The sequence below is a fragment of the Protobothrops mucrosquamatus genome, unplaced genomic scaffold (assembly GCF_001527695.2).
Source record: "Protobothrops mucrosquamatus isolate PMUCROS unplaced genomic scaffold, P.Mucros_1.0 scaffold881, whole genome shotgun sequence".
NCBI classification, from domain to species: Eukaryota; Metazoa; Chordata; class Lepidosauria; order Squamata; family Viperidae; genus Protobothrops; species Protobothrops mucrosquamatus.
Genome location: NW_015387135.1, coordinates 216250 through 235044, shown reverse-complemented (window position 1 = coordinate 235044; position 18795 = coordinate 216250). Strand labels below are relative to the sequence as shown.

Here is an 18795-nt window from a genome sequence, read left to right as displayed (position 1 = left end):
GAGCGTCGGGGGAGACCGTCTCTCACCGTGGCCGCCTCTCCCTTCTCACCGGGCGCCGGGGGGAATTCCTGGAAGCCAGCTGGGCGGCGGAGGCGACCAGCTGGGCGGCGGGGGAGACCGTCTCTCACCGCGGCCGCCTCTCCTGTGTTGCCGGTGGCTGGGGGAGGATGCCGGTTGCTGCGTGGAGCTGCCCCCCGGAGGAACTGTCTGCCGGGGGAGGACGCCGGTTAGCGCATGGAGCTACTTCCTAGAGGAGTTGTCTGCTGTGGAGCCACGCCGGCAGCAGGGAGAGGAGCAGGACAATGACTGGCTGCCGGATAGGACAGCTGGTCCTGCGGCAGCCATGTGGCTGCACTGATGCCTTCGGAGGGGAGGGGGATGGGAACTGGGCTACGGCTTTTACCTGCACGGACCAGATGCTGGCTTGCTGATTGGTGTGGGGTTGGAGGGCGGGGCACATCTATGTAAGGCACTGGGAGCAAACCACTCCCAGTGCTGACTTTCATTTTGCACGCATTAAATTCTTGCTGGTCACTTTGTTCCTGTGTTTTGGAGTTTGTCGGCAGCAGACAGAGGACAACTGACATTATGCAGTTGATTAATGAGGTCCTACATGATCACTTGTACAAAGGGGTTTTGGTGTATCTTGATGATATCCTGATATACAGCACGAATACGACTGATCACATAAAGCTGGTGAGAGAAGTGTTAAAGAAACTATTGAATGCCAAGCTTTATGCCAAATTGTCGAAATGTGAATTTCACCAGACCCGATTAGATTATCTTGGCTACAGAATTTCCAACGAGGGTATTGAAATGGATCCAGCCAAGGTGAAAGCTATAATCGAATGGCAGCCCCCAAAGACTCGCAAACAGCTCCAGAGCTTTCTAGGTTTTGCCAACTTTTATCGTCAATTCATCCCCTCTTTTGCCAAGATTGCCCTACCCCTTACAGAACTACTCAAAACAGGCAAAGGAGGAGGGAAGCCACGACTGGGCCAACCACTAGCATGGACGATGGGCTGTCAAACAGCTTTTGAGAATTTAAAGAGACTATTTGCTGCTGAACCGGTCCTAAAGCACCCCTGCCCAAGGGAGCCCTTTTTGATTCAAGCCGATGCCAGCGATGTGGCAGTTGGAGCTGTATTACTGCAAAAGAACAAAAGTGGGGTCCTGCAACCCTGCGCCTACACCTCTAAGAAATTTACTGAAAGCGAGCGGAGATGGGCAATGTGGGAGAAAGAGCCCTTTGCGATTAGGTGGGCACTATTAAACTGGCGACACTATCTAGAAGGGAGCAAGGTGCCATTTGAAGTATGGACAGATCACAAAAATCTAGAAGCACTGAAAACTCCCTGCAAATTGTCCCCAAAGCAAGTGCGGTGGGCACAGTACTTTAACCACTTCAACTTCACTCTAAAGTACATACCAGGAGGAAAAAACTTCCTAGCTGATGCACTATCCCGGTTACCCCAATACAAAAGCGAATGGGAGGAGGTTAACGAGGCAATTATCCCCAATCCACAAACTGCCGCTCAACTTACGCCTCGCATGGTCCCCAATCCTGATGACCCTGGGGTAAAGAAAATAAAACGAGAGCTCCTCACCGATCAATGGTTCAAAGATAATCAAACCTCCCTAATCTGAATTAGGGGGTCTCTGGGAGGTGGGACGGTGGGCAGGAGGCTCATCCTGCACGGTGAGGCAAGGCGAGGCAGGGGGCAGGGCAGGGGTGCCATTGCCACAAGGCGAGGCAGGGGCCGGGGCGGCTGCTGCCTGACACCATCAACCCCTGCACACAGCAAGCCATGGGGGCCAACAGTGTCCGTCAGCAGCCACAACCTGCCTGCCCCTCAACTGGTGCACTCTGGGGCTCCGCAGCCCACTGCCAATACCGGGCCAGCCCTCCAGCAGCAGGCAGAGTAGGGGAGGCGGGAAGTGCGTGATGCAGACCGCCGGATGCGCCTACTCTGTCCCATCTGTTTTTGCTTGCGGTTGGAGAACAGGTTGCTGCTGGTCATCTCCTTGGGCCCCTCACAGATCTTGCCCTTGGCCCGCACATGGAGCCTGTTCCCCTCGCACACCCAACGCACCTTAGCCCTGCCTCGGGCCGCTGGCGCCAGCAGCTCGTGCAGGTCCATTAGGCTACAACCGCTGCCTGGAACACCTGGCCCGCCCAGCACAAAGGAGGTGAAACGGCCGGCTAGCAAGGTCAAGTAAAGGCCACCCCAAGCAGGGAAAGCCGGATGTCCATCGGCGCCAAGACCTCCCAGTCCCACCTAGGCTTGTGTGCCTCCCCCCATCTCTGCTGGGCCTGGGCGGCCATGACGGCGATGGGGATCCGGCTTTCCCCTCTCGGGGTGGCCTTTTGCCTGCTGGCCTTGGGCGTGCTCTACCACCTCTAAGTGGGGGTTCCTAGCTGACCGCTTCACCTCCTTCATGCTGGACGGGCGTGCAGCTCTGGGCAGTGGCCTAATGGACCTGCGCAAGTGGCTGGCGGCCATGGTAGGTACTGAGGTGTGTGAGGGGAGTGGAGAAAAAAACCCTGATCCCACATAAGGTGGATTATTTTCTCTGCCACTTTTTAAACTTTCTTTAAAGTTTACTTGCTGGCAGCAAAAAGCCTTGGAGAGCAGAGAAACCTCCCCCCATCCCACGTAAGGGGAGGATTTTCTCTGCCATACTTTTTAAACTTTAAAGTTTACTTGCTGGCAGTAAAAAGCCTTGGAGAGCAGAGAAAACCCCCCCCACATCCCACGTAAGGAGGATTTTCTCCTCTCTCCTTGGCTTTTTGCTGCCAGACAGTCTGGCAGCGAACAGCCAAAGGGAGCGGAGAAAAAACCCTGATCCCATGTAAGGGGCAGGATTTTCTCTGCCATACTGTTTAAACTTTCTTTAAAGTTTACTTGCTGCAGAATGTGGATCCTTCTCATTCTGCATCAAGTAGAACAGTCTGGCAGTGAAACGCCTTGGAGAGCAACGCCTTGGAGAGCGCGGGCCTCATGGCCTGCGCCCATGAGGCCCGCCACCCCACACTGGCCATGACCGCCGGCCAGCGCTGCCTCTCCTATGACCTCCCCCGCTGCTGGGACACAGCCAAGTTTGCCGCTGCCAGCACCATCCCATCCTCACCCAGCGCCAGGAAGGAGAAGACCCACTGGAGGACGGCGGCCATTTGGAGGCGCTGCCAGAGCAGGCACAACGGGGCGAACCACAACCACATGGCCAGCGCGACGGGGTCGGGCTCCTACAGGTTGCCCGCCAAGTGCAGCTGCAGCTTATCACGGAGGGACGAGCTCCTCCTCTTCCTCCTCCTCCTCCCTGAGACCCCGCCCTGTCCGCCCGTAAGCGAGGCACGTCTGCACTGCTGGGGGGGGAAGGGAGCACCTCCCCAATGGCGGCTCCGGGCTGGCTGGCCTTAGGCCAGTGATGGTGAACTTTTAGAGACCACGTGTGCTGGGGCGATGGCGCGTGCCCACAGAGAGGGCTCAGTGTGCCGCCTCTGGCATGCGTGCCATAGGTTTGCCATCACTGCTATAAGGAATTGTATGATAAAGAGGAGACTGTAAGAGAGATAATTGCTCAATACCTAGAAGAAAGTAAACTTCCAAAAATTCCAGAGGCATTTAAAACTATGTTAGAAGAAAGGATTACAATGATGGAGATATCAGAGGCTATAAAACGACAAAAAAATGGGAAAACACCGGGTCCATATGGGGTTCTGGCAGAGCTCTATAAAAATTTACAAGACATATTAAGCGAACCGCTGAAAGATGTTTTTAATGGACTCTTGTTAGAGGCTAAGCTTCGAAATACATGGATAGAAGCAAATATTACTTTAATACCAAAAGAAGACTCAGATTTGACGTATATTAAGAATTATAGACCGATTTCATTACTTAATGTGGATTATAAAATTTTTACTTCAATAATGGCAGAGAGACTGAAAAAATACTTAGTTGAATTCATACATCCAGATCAAAACGGCTTTTTACCAAAGAGACAAATCAAAAACAACTTAAGAGTGATAATGGACGTATTAGAATACTATGAACTACATCCAGGGAAACAATTAGCATTAATATTTTTAGATTCCCAAAAGGCATTTGACAACGTTTCCTGGCAATTTATGACTCAACAAGTACAAATAATGGACTTTGGAAAGAACTTTACAAATATGATAAAAACAATATATTTATTTATCTATTTATTTATTAAATTTATATACCGCCCTATCTCCCTTGCGGGACTCAGGGCGGTGAACAGGCGATACTAAAAACCACGAATAAATAAATAGTTTCTGTTTTAAAATCGAATTAAATAATAGGCCTGTTCTAAAAACACACCCATACAAACCCCCCCACTGAAACACAATCCAAACTACGCCAGGCCGGCCACACGGAATAGATGGGCCTTCAGGGCTCGGCGAAAAAGGCGCAGGTCCGCAACTGTACGTAGGTCGGGGGGTAGGTCATTCCAGAGGGCAGGAGCTGCCACAGAGAAGGCTCTCCCCCTGGGGGTCGCCAGCCGGCATTGTCTGGCCGACGGCACTCTAAGAAGGCCCTCTCTGTGGGAGCGGACTGGTCGAAGGGAGGTGTTTGGTAGGAGGCGGTCTTGCAAATACCTAGGTCCATTGCCATGGAGCGCTTTAAAAGTTGTTACTAACACCTTGAAGCGCACCCGGAAGGCCACCAGACAGCAAAAGTGATTGTGAATGGAGACTGTACTGAGAGCTTTGAGATAAGAAAAGGCACGAGGCAAGGATGTCCACTATCCCCACTATTATTTATTTTCACTTTGGAAGTTTTAAATAGAAGGATTAGACAAGATACAGAAATTAAAGGACTGAAGATAAAAGACGAAACATATAAGTTACAAGCATTTGCTGATGATCTAGTATTTATTGTAGAACAGTGGTTCTCAACCTTCCTAATGCCGCAACCCTTTAATACAGTTCCTCATGTTGTGGTGACCCCCAACCATAAAATTATTTTCGTTGCTACTTCATAACTGTAATTTTGCTAATGTTATGAATCGTAATGTAAATATCTGATATGCAGGATGTATTTTCATTGTTACAAATTGTACAGGTAGTCCTTGACTTACAACAGTTTGCTTAGTGACTGTTCAAAGTTACAATGGCACTGAAAAAAGTGACTTATGACCATTTTTCACACTTATGACCGTTGCAGCATCCCCAGGGTCATGTGATTTACATTTCGATGCTTGGCAACTGATTCATATTTATGATGGTCACATTGTTCCAGGGTCATGTGATCGCCTTTTGCAACCTTCTGACAAGCAACGTTAATGGGGGAAACCAGATTCACTTAACAACCATGTTACTAATTTAATCTCTCTCTCCCTCTTTCTTTCTCTCTCCCTCTCTCTCTCTGTCTCCCTCTCTCCCTCTCTTTCTCTCCCTCTGTCTCCGTTTCTTTCTCTCTCCCTTTCTCCCTTTCTCTCTCCCTCTTTCTCTTTCTCTCTCTCCCTGTCACTCTCTCTTTCTCTCTCTCCCTCTCTCTATTTTTCTTTCCCTCTTTCTCTCCCTCTCTCTATTTCTCTCTCCCTCTGTTCCTGTCAAAGATCCTTAAAATCCTTAAAAGTTATGCTTGGGTGGAATACTTTTCTTTTTACAGATGGGGTGGGTTGGCAGACAAGTACTCAAAAAAAAAAAGGAAAAAAAAGTGCGAATAGGCGTCCAGTAGCTAGCTTGAAGTTTGAACAACTTCTTTCTCTTGCCACCGGCTTCTAGGAGGAGCAAAAGACATCCAGCACTGCAACCAGGCGCCCTGGACTGGCCATTCCAGGGTTTCCTGCACTGGCTGACTTAGTTGTCTGCAACCTCCTGTTGTCGCTTGAGGGGGGGGAAGGGACACGGGCGGGAGAGATTCCTTCTTTCTCATCCGAGGAGGGAAGTTATGTTGGACCGTCAACTCTGTGTCGAGCCCTGTGGGCCCGACATTTGTGGGCAGGCAGGAACCCGCCTGCTGAGCCGCCACCTCCCCATCGCCCTCCACGCCAGCCGGCTCCATCGCCAGACCTCCCAGCTGACAAGCGCACATTCAGGGGGTTGCCAGCTGATGGTGCCGCGGCGGCCTCCCAGCCACCCGCTTCTTTGGCTGGAGCAATTGCCAGGGCTTGCATGGTCGCCGGCAGCGGGGAGCGCGTCAGCGGCCATTGGGGACCATGCCAGCGGTTCTGTGCCACGGAGGCTTGAGGCGCAGGACGCGGAGCGGTGCGGTGCTGTGAGAGGCGGCAGGGACAGGGGGGAGGGGTTACCTGCATCCTGCCGGCCGAACTCTGGAATGAAGAATTTTAGAGGGAGTTGAAAGCGAGACAGGTTCCTAAGACCATCGGAAATATGTGTTTTCCGATGGTCTTAGGCGACCCCTGTGAAAGGGTCGTTTGACCCCCAAAGGGGTCGCAACCCACAGGTTGAGAACCGCTGTTGTAGAAGAACCTTTAGAGATGATTCCTAAGCTATGGGGAAAGATAGAACAGTATGGAGAAATGGCAGGATTAAAAATAAAGAAAGAAACAACTAAGGTAATAGTTAAGAATCTCACAGATAAACAGAAAAAGCAAATGCTAGAGAAAACAGAAGTACAGATAGTGAAAAAAGTTAAATATTTAGGTATATATCTTTCGGCCAAATGTTCGTCAATAAAAGAAGATAACTATATAAAATTATTGAAACAAATAAAGCTGGACTTGGAAAGATGGAAGAATCTGCAATTGTCAATATTAGGAAGAATTGCTACAGTAAAAATAAATGTATTGCCGAAGATTTTATTTTTATTTCAAACAATTCCGATAAAACTTAATAAAAAATTCTTTCAAGATTTAAACTCATTAATTTTGAACTTTGGCAAGGGAAGAAAGCTAGAATTAAGATGAAAACATTACAAGACGCTAAGGAAAATGGAGGATTTGGGTTGCCGGAATGGGCGTTGTATTATCAATCATCTGTCTTAACATGGGTAAAAGAATGGATAATGCTTAGAAATAAAAGGTTGTTATATCTAGAGGGGCATGATTTACAATTGGGATGGCATGCTTTCTTATGGTATGGAAAAAACAGAGCTCATAAGTATTTCCAAAACCACTATATAAGAAATGCCTTGTTAATAGTATGGGAAAAAATCAAAGCTAAAATATACTTTAAAATTCCAGGGTGGCTATCAACGATGTAGGCATTTGTACATCTGAACTTGGTAGATTTTGAAAAAATATGGGCATATAGAGATATTCTAAATATTGATGGGAATTTAAAATCTAAGCAAGAACTGGAAAATCAGGGGATCAACCTGTTGTGGTGGGCATATTTACAGATGCAAAATAGATATGAAAAAGACGTGAAAATGTATGGATTCTATAAAGATCAAACTGTATTTGATAAGATTTTGTTAACCTCAGATGAGAAATTAATTAAGAAAATGTATAATTTTTTGTTAATTTGGGAAATGGAAAGTGAACAAGTTAAAGAAACAATGATAAGATGGGCGAAAAACTTTGGCTACAATATAGAACTAGAAAAGTGGCAAAAGCTATGGGAGAAAAATTACAAATTAACAATGTCAACTTCATATAAAGTTTGTTGGTTGAAAAATTAACATATGTATGTAAAAGAAAATCAATAAAATCTTTATAAAAAAAACAACTGAATTTGGAAAATGAACATGTAAAAACACTGTATGATCCAGTGGGCAAGGAATTTTGGGTATAATGTGATGTTTGAACAATGGGAGAATATGTGGAGAAAAGGCTTAAAATTCACATTAAATTATAACCTAAAATAAAATTTCTACAAAATGATGTATCACTGGTATTTAACAACAGATACGTTATCTAGAATGTATAAAGGTATTTCAAATGAATGTTGGAAATGTAAATGTAAAGAAGGGACTCTTTATCATTTATGGTGGACATGTGATAAGGCAAAGAAATATTGGAGTAGGATTCATATATTAATAGAGAAAATTCTTAAAGTGAACATAAAGTTTAAACCATAAACTTTCCTTCTGGGCCTAATGGAAAGAGAACTGGAAAAAAAAATGGAACTCTGATTTTATATATGATAACGGCAGCAAGATTGCTCTATGCACAAAAGTGGAAGGATGCCTCGATTCCTACCGTGGACGAATGGTTACAAAAGCTGATGGAATTAGCAGAGATGGCCAAATTGACTGTGCTGATAAAAGAAAAGAACATAAGTACTTTTGTTTCTACTTGGAAACCGCTTCTGGATTTTGTGCTTGAGGTGGAAAAAAATGATATCATGATTTTGGGTTTTACCGATTAGACTGATTTGCCGATACAGAAATGTCTAGTGCATACTACTATAGAAATGTAAAAAGTTGAGATTTGATTTTAATGTCTGATTTTACTGCAACAGAGAGAGTCGGAAGTCAGTGCCTTTTGTTTCTCCCCCCCCCTTTTCTTCACACCTTTTTTGTTTTCCCTTTTTCTACTGTTGTCCCCTACTATTTGCTTTTGTATTTTCACATTTTATGTTATAAATGAATAAAACTATTTAAAAAAACAAACAAACAAACATTCCCCAATAGTCTAGGAAGCCATTTAAGGGCAGAAATCCAATATTATGAAGAAGTTTTTATAAGGATAATTTTACATTACTTTATCACAAATAGAAATGTATGATAAATTAACTGAAAATAAATCTATACTTCTTTGCTGTTAGGACCATCCAGATTTTTGTAGTCCAAATCTGATAATACTAAAGAATCTCTTGCTATGGCTCCTAAATAAAACCTGTGACGTTAAAAAAAAAAAGAAGACAACAATCAGGATCAGTGGCAATGATTATGTCTATCAACAACAGCGATGTCTTCTAGCAATAGCAATAGCACTTAGACTTATATACCACTCCATAGTGCTTTACAGCACTCTCTAAGCGGTTTACAAAATCAGCATATTGCCCCCAACAATCTGGATCCTCATTTTACCAACCTTGGAAGGATGGAAGGCTCAGTCAACCTTGAGCCTGTCAGGATCAAACTCCAGATTATGGGCAGATTTAGTCTGCAATACTGCATTCTAACCACTGCGCCACCAGGGCTCCTACTTCTACTGCTACCTAGATCACTGGAAGACCACCCAGGAGAGAGAAAATGCCCATTAGCAGGGCATCGACACCACGGCCAAAAGGAACACCACAAAGCTGCAAGTTGAAGCTAGTGATGGTGATAGTAATAATAAAGCCATAAACAAAGCCATTGCGACCAGCTATGGGAATCGTTTCTACATTCCGCTGGACTTCGAGTTGCTGGAGAGCCACATGCCGTACTACTGGAGTGCGCTTGGGGACCAGCTTCAGTACAAGCTCACTTTCAATGGTTACGGGTGTACACCATCGATAACAACAGTCTGAAGTCTGACAGATTTGGAGCCCTTTTGCAAGGAAGAGCAGGCAAAGATTCCCAAGGCAAGATGTGCCATGCTGATAGGCTCCTACCCCAAAAGGCTAATTGCTGTCATAAAATCAAAAGGTGCTTCAACAAAGTATTAGTTTAAGGGTGTGCACACTTATGTAACCACATTATTGTATGTTTTTTATTTTTATTTTTCCCCTAAACAATTTCAGTTTGTTTTTCAATTGAATTGTACAGCTTATATACAAATTTAATAAACAAACAAACATATTAACGAAAAAAATTCTGAAGTGATTTATCTTCGTCTGTTTTTACATCTCAAAAAAAGGTTGACTTCCTCTTCTTTGTGGCAACCCCTCAGATATTGAAACACTGCTATCATGACACCCCTAGTCCTTCTTTTCATTAAACTAGACATACCCAATTCCAGCAACCATTTTTTTTCTATTTTTAGCCTCCAGTCCCCTAATCATCTTTGTTGCTTGTTGCTCTTCTCTGTACTCTTTCTAGAGTCTCAACATCTTTTTTTACATCGTGGTGACCAAAACTGGATGCAGTATTCCAAGTGTGGCCTTACCAAGGCACTATAAAGTGGTATTAACACTTCACATGATCTTTCAGTTTGCAAGAAATGGAGGTGCATCCTCATCATCTTATGTCTTCTGTAAATGCATGTTTTGTGATTGATCACATCCACTATGAGAGCCATTTTGTGAATAAACAAGCTTTCCATAGCACTATTTTGTGAGAGGAAATATTCTCCGAAATTGAACCTGTGGTCACCAGCCAAAATGGTTTCTTACTCTTGATCCAAAAACCTATAACATTCACCACATTCCTTTGCTTCTTAGTAAGTTGTGCCCAAATCAAATAATATAAAAAATTCTGTAACAATTTCACAATGGTTTATCTCCACATAACAACAAATAACATTCCATTGGGTTATTTCTTTATAGAGTTTTATCTGTTTTCCATTTAAAAAATAATCTCTGAATGGAATACAACTCAAGCTAATAGGAATACTATCATACTAAACACAGCAATATAATACAAATCCCCTAGTTGAACAAGCTTTCAGTTGTTAATACTGAAAACTAACAACTGCCACTGAACTAGGCAGGAATTCCTAGTTCTCAGTATTAGTGCCTGTAGTGAAACATCCTTTCTCAATTTACTGCACAGAGAATCTCTGGCAAATGTCCCTGACTGGGCAAATAAATAAGGAAGAATGCTTAGGATTCAGATTCTATGCCATATAACATTTTACCAACACAAGAACAATGAACTTGGCTAAATAGCATGCCAACAGCCAGTGAAATCTGTTCAAAACCTACTCTGTGGGATTTTACAATAGCTGCAGTTTCCAGGACAACTTAAAAAAACAACACAGGCAATAAAAGCTTCCTCTACCTTGAATGGCAGTATTCAACAGGATGATAGAAAAAAACATTTTAAGAATGAATTATACCTATTGCCAGATTTATTTTTCAGCTATAGGCAACATTTAAATGTGTGTGATATTATCAGCGATATGGGAAATGAACTAGGAAATTAGAGGATAAAACCTTCTCCCAGAATACGTACCTTTTCTTTAGCAAAGAATCACAATACCGTGCCAACAACTCTGGAGATTTACTAGATGACTGGGCCATTTTTGTCACTGAATTATTATTTATGAAGCGACCACAAGCCTGTGAAACACATAAGTGACATGTTCAGACACTTTCAATAACACTCACTTGCTATTTATAAATACAGTACTTAAACATACTACCTTGTCTAAAGCTGCAACAAACCCAGCGTCATTGTTGAAAGCAGACATGACTAGTGCATTGTATTTCTTATGAACATCCAACACTGTTTGTACATACATTTTTGGATCCTAAAAATTAAAAAGAAAGCAATGACAAACTCTCCCAACTTCTGTCAACTGCAAGTTTGGGGGCAATCTTTTCATGTTCAGCCATTTAAAAATAGCTTAATCACATTACTTTTACTCAAACCCAGTACTAATGTATTTCTTTTAACACAAAGCTTCTGATTGTATCACCACCAAGGTAACCTGTTCTTACCAGGATGAAAACACATGCTCCTTCAACAAAATCTTGCCCAGACATTTTATTGTATCAAAACAAATGAAATCAGTTTTTCCATTTTTCCTAATAATTTATTTAAACAGTTCTCAAAATGTGGTCTGGGAAACCCTGGGGGTTCCTAATACCCTTTCAGGGGGTCTGCAAAGTAAAAAAAAAAATCCTTATTTTTAAATTTCTCCATTTTAATTTCTAACACAGTAATAGTGATAGATGCAAACCACATAAACCTTTTTGGGTCCTCATTTTAAGAATGTAAAGGGGTCCTGAGAACACATTGTTTGAGAACCACTGCTTTATTACACACAAACACACATAATACATATATTTGTGTACATGTTTATGTATGTTGGAAGAAATCATTTGGGCCAACCTCCACCCAGTGCATAAATCCAAATTCAAGCAATCAGGTGAATGTTTCTCAGTTCATCTTTAAACACATTCAGCAAAGGAGAGTCTACTGTCGCCTTAGATAAGTGATTCTGTTGTCAAACTGCTTAATTGTTAGAATATTTTCTCTTAAAGGCAAATCAAATCTGCCTTCTTGAAACATAAGACCATTATTATTCATGCTGTGTCTGAATGATAAAGAACAGCTTATGACATTATGATCTTCAAGGTACTACAAAAATGCTATTATACCCCCTTTTTTCCTCAACTGTAATACAAGCAGTCCTTGCTTAACAAACATCCATTCAGTGATCATTCAAAATTATGATGGTGCTGAATAAAGGGGCTTGACACCTACCCACCCCCGCTCGAACCTAGGACTGTTGCAGTACCCTTGCAGTCACATGATTGCAATCTGGGTGCTTGGCAACCCATTCACACTTATGACTGTTTGCCAAGAACCCTGCAATCATGTGATCACCATTTGCAATCTTGCCTGCTTGCTTCCCCAGAAAGTCAATTCAGCCTGGCTGATTCCTAGGGCAGAGGTCCCCAACCTTTTGAGCACCAGGGGCCGGTTCTGTAGAGAGAGGTTTTTCTGCAGACTGGAGGGGGTGTGGTTTCATGTACTGCCTGCATCCCGCAGATGGGGCTTTGTTTGCGCGGCCAGGTTTCTGGCATGCCGTGAGACTGGTAAGCCCCATCTTGCCGGCAGCAGACCCCTTGTGTCTGTGGATGGGCTCCCCAGGCCTTGCCCATGTGGAGCCAGGTAGTAAAGGGAGTTTTGAGAGTTTGAGCTCAAGGGCTGCTTTGGAAAGAAGGTGAAGGTGAGTACCTCTAAATTTTAAGTTTAAAGCCCAGGGGAACAAAGAAAATGTGTGTATGTCTGTGTGTGTGAGTGAGAAGACCCTTTTTCCCAATCACAGTTGGATTTTGCTCCTTCTGGTCTTTCCTAGCCGCAGAAAGGATCTGTTTAATTGGCAGAACCTGGAAAGCATGGGGGTTGGGTCAGAGCACAGAACCTTTTGTAAGGAAAAGGGAGAGGCTATGTGAAAATGAAATGGAATGAGTGAATGATAGAATTGGATTTGGGCAACTAGCTGACAAGGCCCTGTAAGCAAAGTTAGGAAACTAAGCCCCGGGCTAGGAAGCCCCGGGCTAGGAGCGGTCCACTTACCTCTGAGAGCAAGCAGAGGTCCGCAGCGGATGTTAGGGGTCTGCAAAACAGTAGCAGTGAAGCCGGCCGGTGGGAGAGTAACCCGTACCTTCTGAGGGGAAACCAGAAGTGTCTCTACAGACCCCTTTTTGGTCTGAAAACGTGGCGGATCCCTCAAGGAGCCCACGTACTCTGAGAGGGATCCAGAGTGCTCCATGAGTCCCCTTTTTGGACCCACAAAACCGTGGTGGAAGGAGGAAGTCTCACAAGGAGGCTTCCGGTGTATAGTGCCCAATACAAGGGCTGAGATAGGTTCCCCGGTTGAGAGCTTGCTTGAGGCCTGGTATGGGAATCAGCTACCTGTTCAGGCAGGTATGAAAAAAGAGATAGGTAAAGAAACTATATGTTAAAAAAATAAATAAATAGACTTTGCTTAGGGCTTTGCTGGGAAACCAATTTGGCTAAATAAAGGTACTTAAAAGGGAAAATAAGAAATAGTGATTTTCTCTCTCTCTATCTCTCTCTCTCTTCTCTATGCAACCACGTGGTATGTTTAAGATCTGTGCCTTCCCTAATTTGAGCTATCTGAAACTTATGGTGGGAATGACTAGGATGTGTAAACCTAAGACTTCTGTTCTCTTGTCTTTATGTATATATGTTTGTCAAAGTCTGTGTGTGAGAGGTAAATGTGACTGTTAACTGTTTCAAATCCAAAGAAAAAAAAGAATTTTAAATTCTGCTAGAAATTCTGCTTAAAATAAGCCACAAAAAGGAAATACCTCACTCTGTTTGTCTGGCCAACAAACAGAGTGAAGAAAAAAAATGTGTTTGTTTGTTCGTTTGTTTGTTTTTCTTCTTCCTTTCTCTCTCTGTACTCTTAAGAAAAGCCCAAAGTTAGCAGGAGGAATGTTTTAAGTTCATCTGCTAGAAAGATTTCATTCTTGACTTCCGGTTGGCTCGGCGGCTGCCGAAGGAGGTTGTTTGACAGCCTCCCGTCCGGGACTGTGTAAAAATCGCCAAAATAGCGCGTATCAGCTGTTTGGCGGTTTGAAACTTCTCTCCGGGCAAAGGAGAGAAGGAGAGCTTACTCTGGAGTAGGAGTCGAGTTCCCTAGTCTCCCTGGGTGCTTCCAGCGAGGCGAAGGTGAGAACTCCTCCGGAGCTCAGAGTTCCTCCGCAGATCGGGACGTCTTCGCTATTAGCGAAGCCAGACGCCGTCTCCACCTCTGATGTTTTTTCAGAATTTAATTGTGAGTACTTTCAACAGACGGAGCTAACTAGGAAACTTGGACTTTTTATAAATAAATTAAAACTGTGACTCAGAAGATTAAGTACTCTTCTCAAATGATTGAAAACTGAAAGTTAACTTTTGGAGGAAAAAAAATGGCTGCGGCTTAGCCGCTTCTTTGTTCTAAAGAGACACTTTCACTTTCCTTCCGGTTGTGGATTGCTACATTGTTAAGACTGTAAAGAATTCTCAAAAAATAAGGAAAAATTAAAGTAAAATCTGTCTGATCTTCAGCTGCCTTGGACTGTATATTAAGACTTTTTTTAAACTTAAGAATGGCTTCTAAACGAGGTGTAGTTCCTGCACCACTTAAATCAGCTGTTTCCTCTCCAGCTGTACAAACTACGCAACAGAGAGCTAAAACTGCTCCACCCTCTTCACCACCTTATATTACTTTAAAGGACCTGCAGGATTCTTTGATGCAGATGCAGATGTCTAAACAAATTGTACAACAAATGAGAGTGGAGACAGAAGAACTTCTTGTTAAAAAGAATGATGAATTGTGTGAGAGTATGTCTCAAATTTTTCAGGGCTTTGCTTTTCATATGGATCGTATAGAGAATCGTGTGGAGGAAGTGGGAGAAAAAATGGAAGGGATGGAGGAGAGAATGGAAAAAGTAGAAGAGAGTATAGAGATTACTCAAAATGATATTGTAATGTCACAATTCAGAGAGATGGAACATGCAATAAGAATTAGAGGCCTTCAAGAGAATGCACAGGAGAAATTGAGAGAAGAGGTATCAGCTGCCCTAGCGTTGGTTTTAGACTGCGACCCTGAAATTATCTATGGAGAGATTGAAAAAATATTTAGAGTCAATTCATGGGTTGCACGTCAGAGAAAACAGCCTAGGGATGTTGTTTATTTTTCTAGAAAAGTACGTCGAAATGAAATTATACAGGCCTTCTACCAACAGAGATTTCAGATTGCTGCTCAGGATATTATACTTTTGAAAGAAATACCTTCAAAGATTTTAAAAAAAAGAAAGGAGTTTGCTTTTTTGGCTCAAGAGTTGAAGAAGCAGCAAATACCTTTTAGATGGGAAATACCAGTTGGAATGGCCTTTACATTTGCTGGGAACCGTTATAGACTCAATACATTACAGAAGGCAAAAAAATTTTATCTAACGGTTCTGAAAGCTGATTCATCTTCTATATCACCAGCTAAAGGAACAGAAGGAGTAGAACAACTGATTGTGGATTTACCTGGAGCTATGTCGCTATCTGCAGGAGATTTTCAGAACTTACAAGTGTTGGAGGCAAAACAGGATCCAAAAGACCAGAGAATGACACGTGCGGCTCATAGGCGTAAGGAAAGAGAGCAACAGAAAGAGGCTTTGCCCCAAACATGTTCAACTACTTCGGAGCCAGTGGGAGGGGCCAGACCTAAAAGATCTGTTACAATGGATCTTCAAGGGATGATTCAGAAGCTCCAAAAACCAAAGGATGGTTAAGTTAATAACTTTAAATGTTAATGGATTGAATTCTCCACAAAAAAGGAGAAAAATATTTTATTATTTGAAGCAGCATAAGAATGATATTATATGTCTACAAGAGACACACATTACATTTAAAGATCAAAAGTACTTATTTAATCCTAAATTGGGTTTACATTTTGCGGCCTCCTCTCAAAAGAAAAAAGCGGGTGTAGTTCTCTATATTAAGAAGGAATTGATGCCAAAATTAATAGATGCTGATGCAGAAGGAAGATTTGTACTTGTGGAAATCATTTTGAATGGGAAAAAATGTCTTCTTGTGGGCTTATATGCACCAAATTTATATCAACAACAAAAGCAATTTTTCACTGTTCTGCACCAAAAGATAACGCAATTGGATTATAAATCGGTTATTATGATGGGAGACTGGAATGGTGTAATAGATCCAAAAAGAGATAAAAAGACTTCAGCTAAAACTTCAACGCAAATTAAATTGCCTAAAAGTTTTTTTGCTTTACAGGAAGACCTTGAGTTAAGAGACATATGGCGTGAAAGGAATATGGGAGAAAGTGATTTCACTTTTTTTTCGGATAGGCATCAATCTTACTCCAGAATTGACTTTATTTTGATTACTACTGATTTGATGCCTAGGGTTAGGAAGGTGAAGATTTTTTCTAAGATTTTGTCGGACCATAGTCCTGTATGGATGGAGATTTCAACTGATGGAGGTAGTAGAAGGACTTGGAGACTGAATGAGAACTTATTGAATTATGAAACAAATGTGCAGAAACTTAAGGATTATTTAAAAGAATTTTTCGCATTGAACATGAATAAAGGCACCCCTATATCGATGGTTTGGGATGCAAGGAAAGCAGTTATGAGGGGTGCCTTAATTTTAATAAACTCTGCTTATAAGCGAAAACAGCAGCAAAATTATAAAGATATTGAGCAAGAGATAAAAATAAAAGAAAAAGCTTTCTCCTTAAATCCAATGGATAAGAGTTTAAAGGCATCTATTGTAATGCTGAAAGAACAGTATAATATGTTGCTTTCTGATCAAATTGCTATCAATTTGAAATATATGAAACATAATACATTTTGCAATGCAGATAAACCTGGAAGATGGTTAGCGTATCAATTACGTAAGAAACAAAAACAAAGACTTATTGAGAAAATGAACTATAATGGTAAAGAAGTCTTTCAACAGGATCTGATTAAAAGGGCCTTCACAGAATATTTTTCTAAATTGTATGCCTCTGAGAATATACAACCAGATGAAATAGATAATTATTTACAACAAGCAAATTTGCCTTGTCTTTCTGAGGATCAAAAAGGATTGATGAACGGTATGATCACGTTGGAAGAGATTGCAGAGGCATTTAAACAACTGAAGGTTGGTAAGGCCCCTGGCACAGATGGGTTTACTGCAATTTATTATAAAAAACTATCGGAAGAAATGTTAGAACCCTTGAGATGTCTTTTTAATGACATTTTAATGGGGGGTCAAGTACCACCATCTTGGAGGTGTGCATTTATTTCACTTATACCTAAGGAGGACCAAGACACGACCCAGCCTAAAAATTATAGACCAATATCATTATTGAATACGGATTATAAGATTTTTGCAAAAATATTAGCCAATAGACTAATGCACGTAATGAAACAGATTATTCATATGGATCAGTCTGGATTTATAAATGGAAGATACATGAAGAACAATGTTAGACAAATTGTGAATTTGTTGGAGTATTTGGATAAAAATAATCAAATCCCGGCGGCCCTTATCTTTCTGGATGCTGAAAAGGCTTTTGACAAATTGGACTGGCAATTTCTGCAGCGGTTGGTTGACAGAATGAATTTTGGGGATAGATTTTCTTCAGCATTAAAGGCTATTTATCAACTACAGTCTGCCCAAGTGATTGTTAATGGGGATTTGACAGACTCAATTAAAATTGAAAAAGGTACAAGGCAAGGCTGTCCATTATCCCCGTTACTGTTTATTTTGACTTTGGAGATTTTACTAATCAAGATTCGAGAGTCATCACTTATAAAAGGAATAACTTTGGGCAACAATGCTTACAAACTTAGAGCATTTGCTGATGATTTGGTTTTCATTTTGTCGGAACCAACTGACTCGGCAAGAAATTTGATACAGACATTGATACATTATGGGAAGGTGTCTGGATTTAAAGTAAATAATAACAAGACTAAAATATTAGTTAAAAATATGTTTATGAAAGATATAGAAACTTTAAGTAATGTAACTGGTTTTGAAATAGTAAAAAAAGTGAAATATTTGGGTGTTGATATTACTGCTTCTAATGCTAAATTGTATACAAATAATTATGATAAGTTATGGAAAAAAGTTCAAAAGGATTTGATGGAGTGGAAGAAATTACAGCTATCATTATTGGGAAGAATTGCAGTGATAAAAATGAATGTTCTCCCCAAGTTTCTTTTCTTGTTCCAGATGATACCTATTTTAAAAAAGGATTTAAATTTGGAAGAATGGCAAAGAGGTATTAATAGGTTTATATGGCAGGGGAAAAAGCCTAGGGTAAAATTTAAAATCTTGCAAGATACACGGGAAAGAGGGGGACTTAAAGCCCCTAATTTAAAATTATATTATGAAGCAGTGGTATTAACTTGGATTAGTGATTAGATTAATTTAACTAATAGAGATATTTTGATACTTGAGGGTTGGGATTTATATTATGGATGGCATGCTTATTTATTTTTTGATAAGAAAATTGATCGGGCTTTCAAATCTCATATTTTAAGGATTGCACTTTTGAGAGTTTGGAAAAAGTATTTATATAAGCTAAATTTAAAAATTCCAATATGGGCTATTCCGGAACATGCAATACAAGGAATAGTAAGGGGAGCAAAATTACAAGGTATTGTTTATAAAGATTTACTTATGTTAAGAGGACAGGACTGGCAAATTAAATCATTGGAAGAGTTAAGACAGGATAATGTACTCCAGTCCTGGTTGTTACATTTTCAATTGGTTGAGAGATGGCATATAGATCAAAAATTGG

General features: G+C 41.7%; 1 protein-coding gene across 1 annotated transcript in view; it reads right to left on the bottom strand.

Moving 5' to 3' along the window:
- The window catches only part of LOC107290400 (cullin-1), a 160682-nt gene that overhangs the window by 90878 nt on the left and 51009 nt on the right, over positions 1–18795 (bottom strand). The window contains exons 4-5 of the mRNA XM_015819279.2: positions 11170–11277; positions 10980–11086 (exon numbers count right to left, since the gene is read on the bottom strand). Of these exons, the coding sequence (XP_015674765.1) occupies positions 10980–11086; positions 11170–11277 (215 nt within the window). The remainder of the gene's footprint in view (positions 1–10979; positions 11087–11169; positions 11278–18795) is intronic.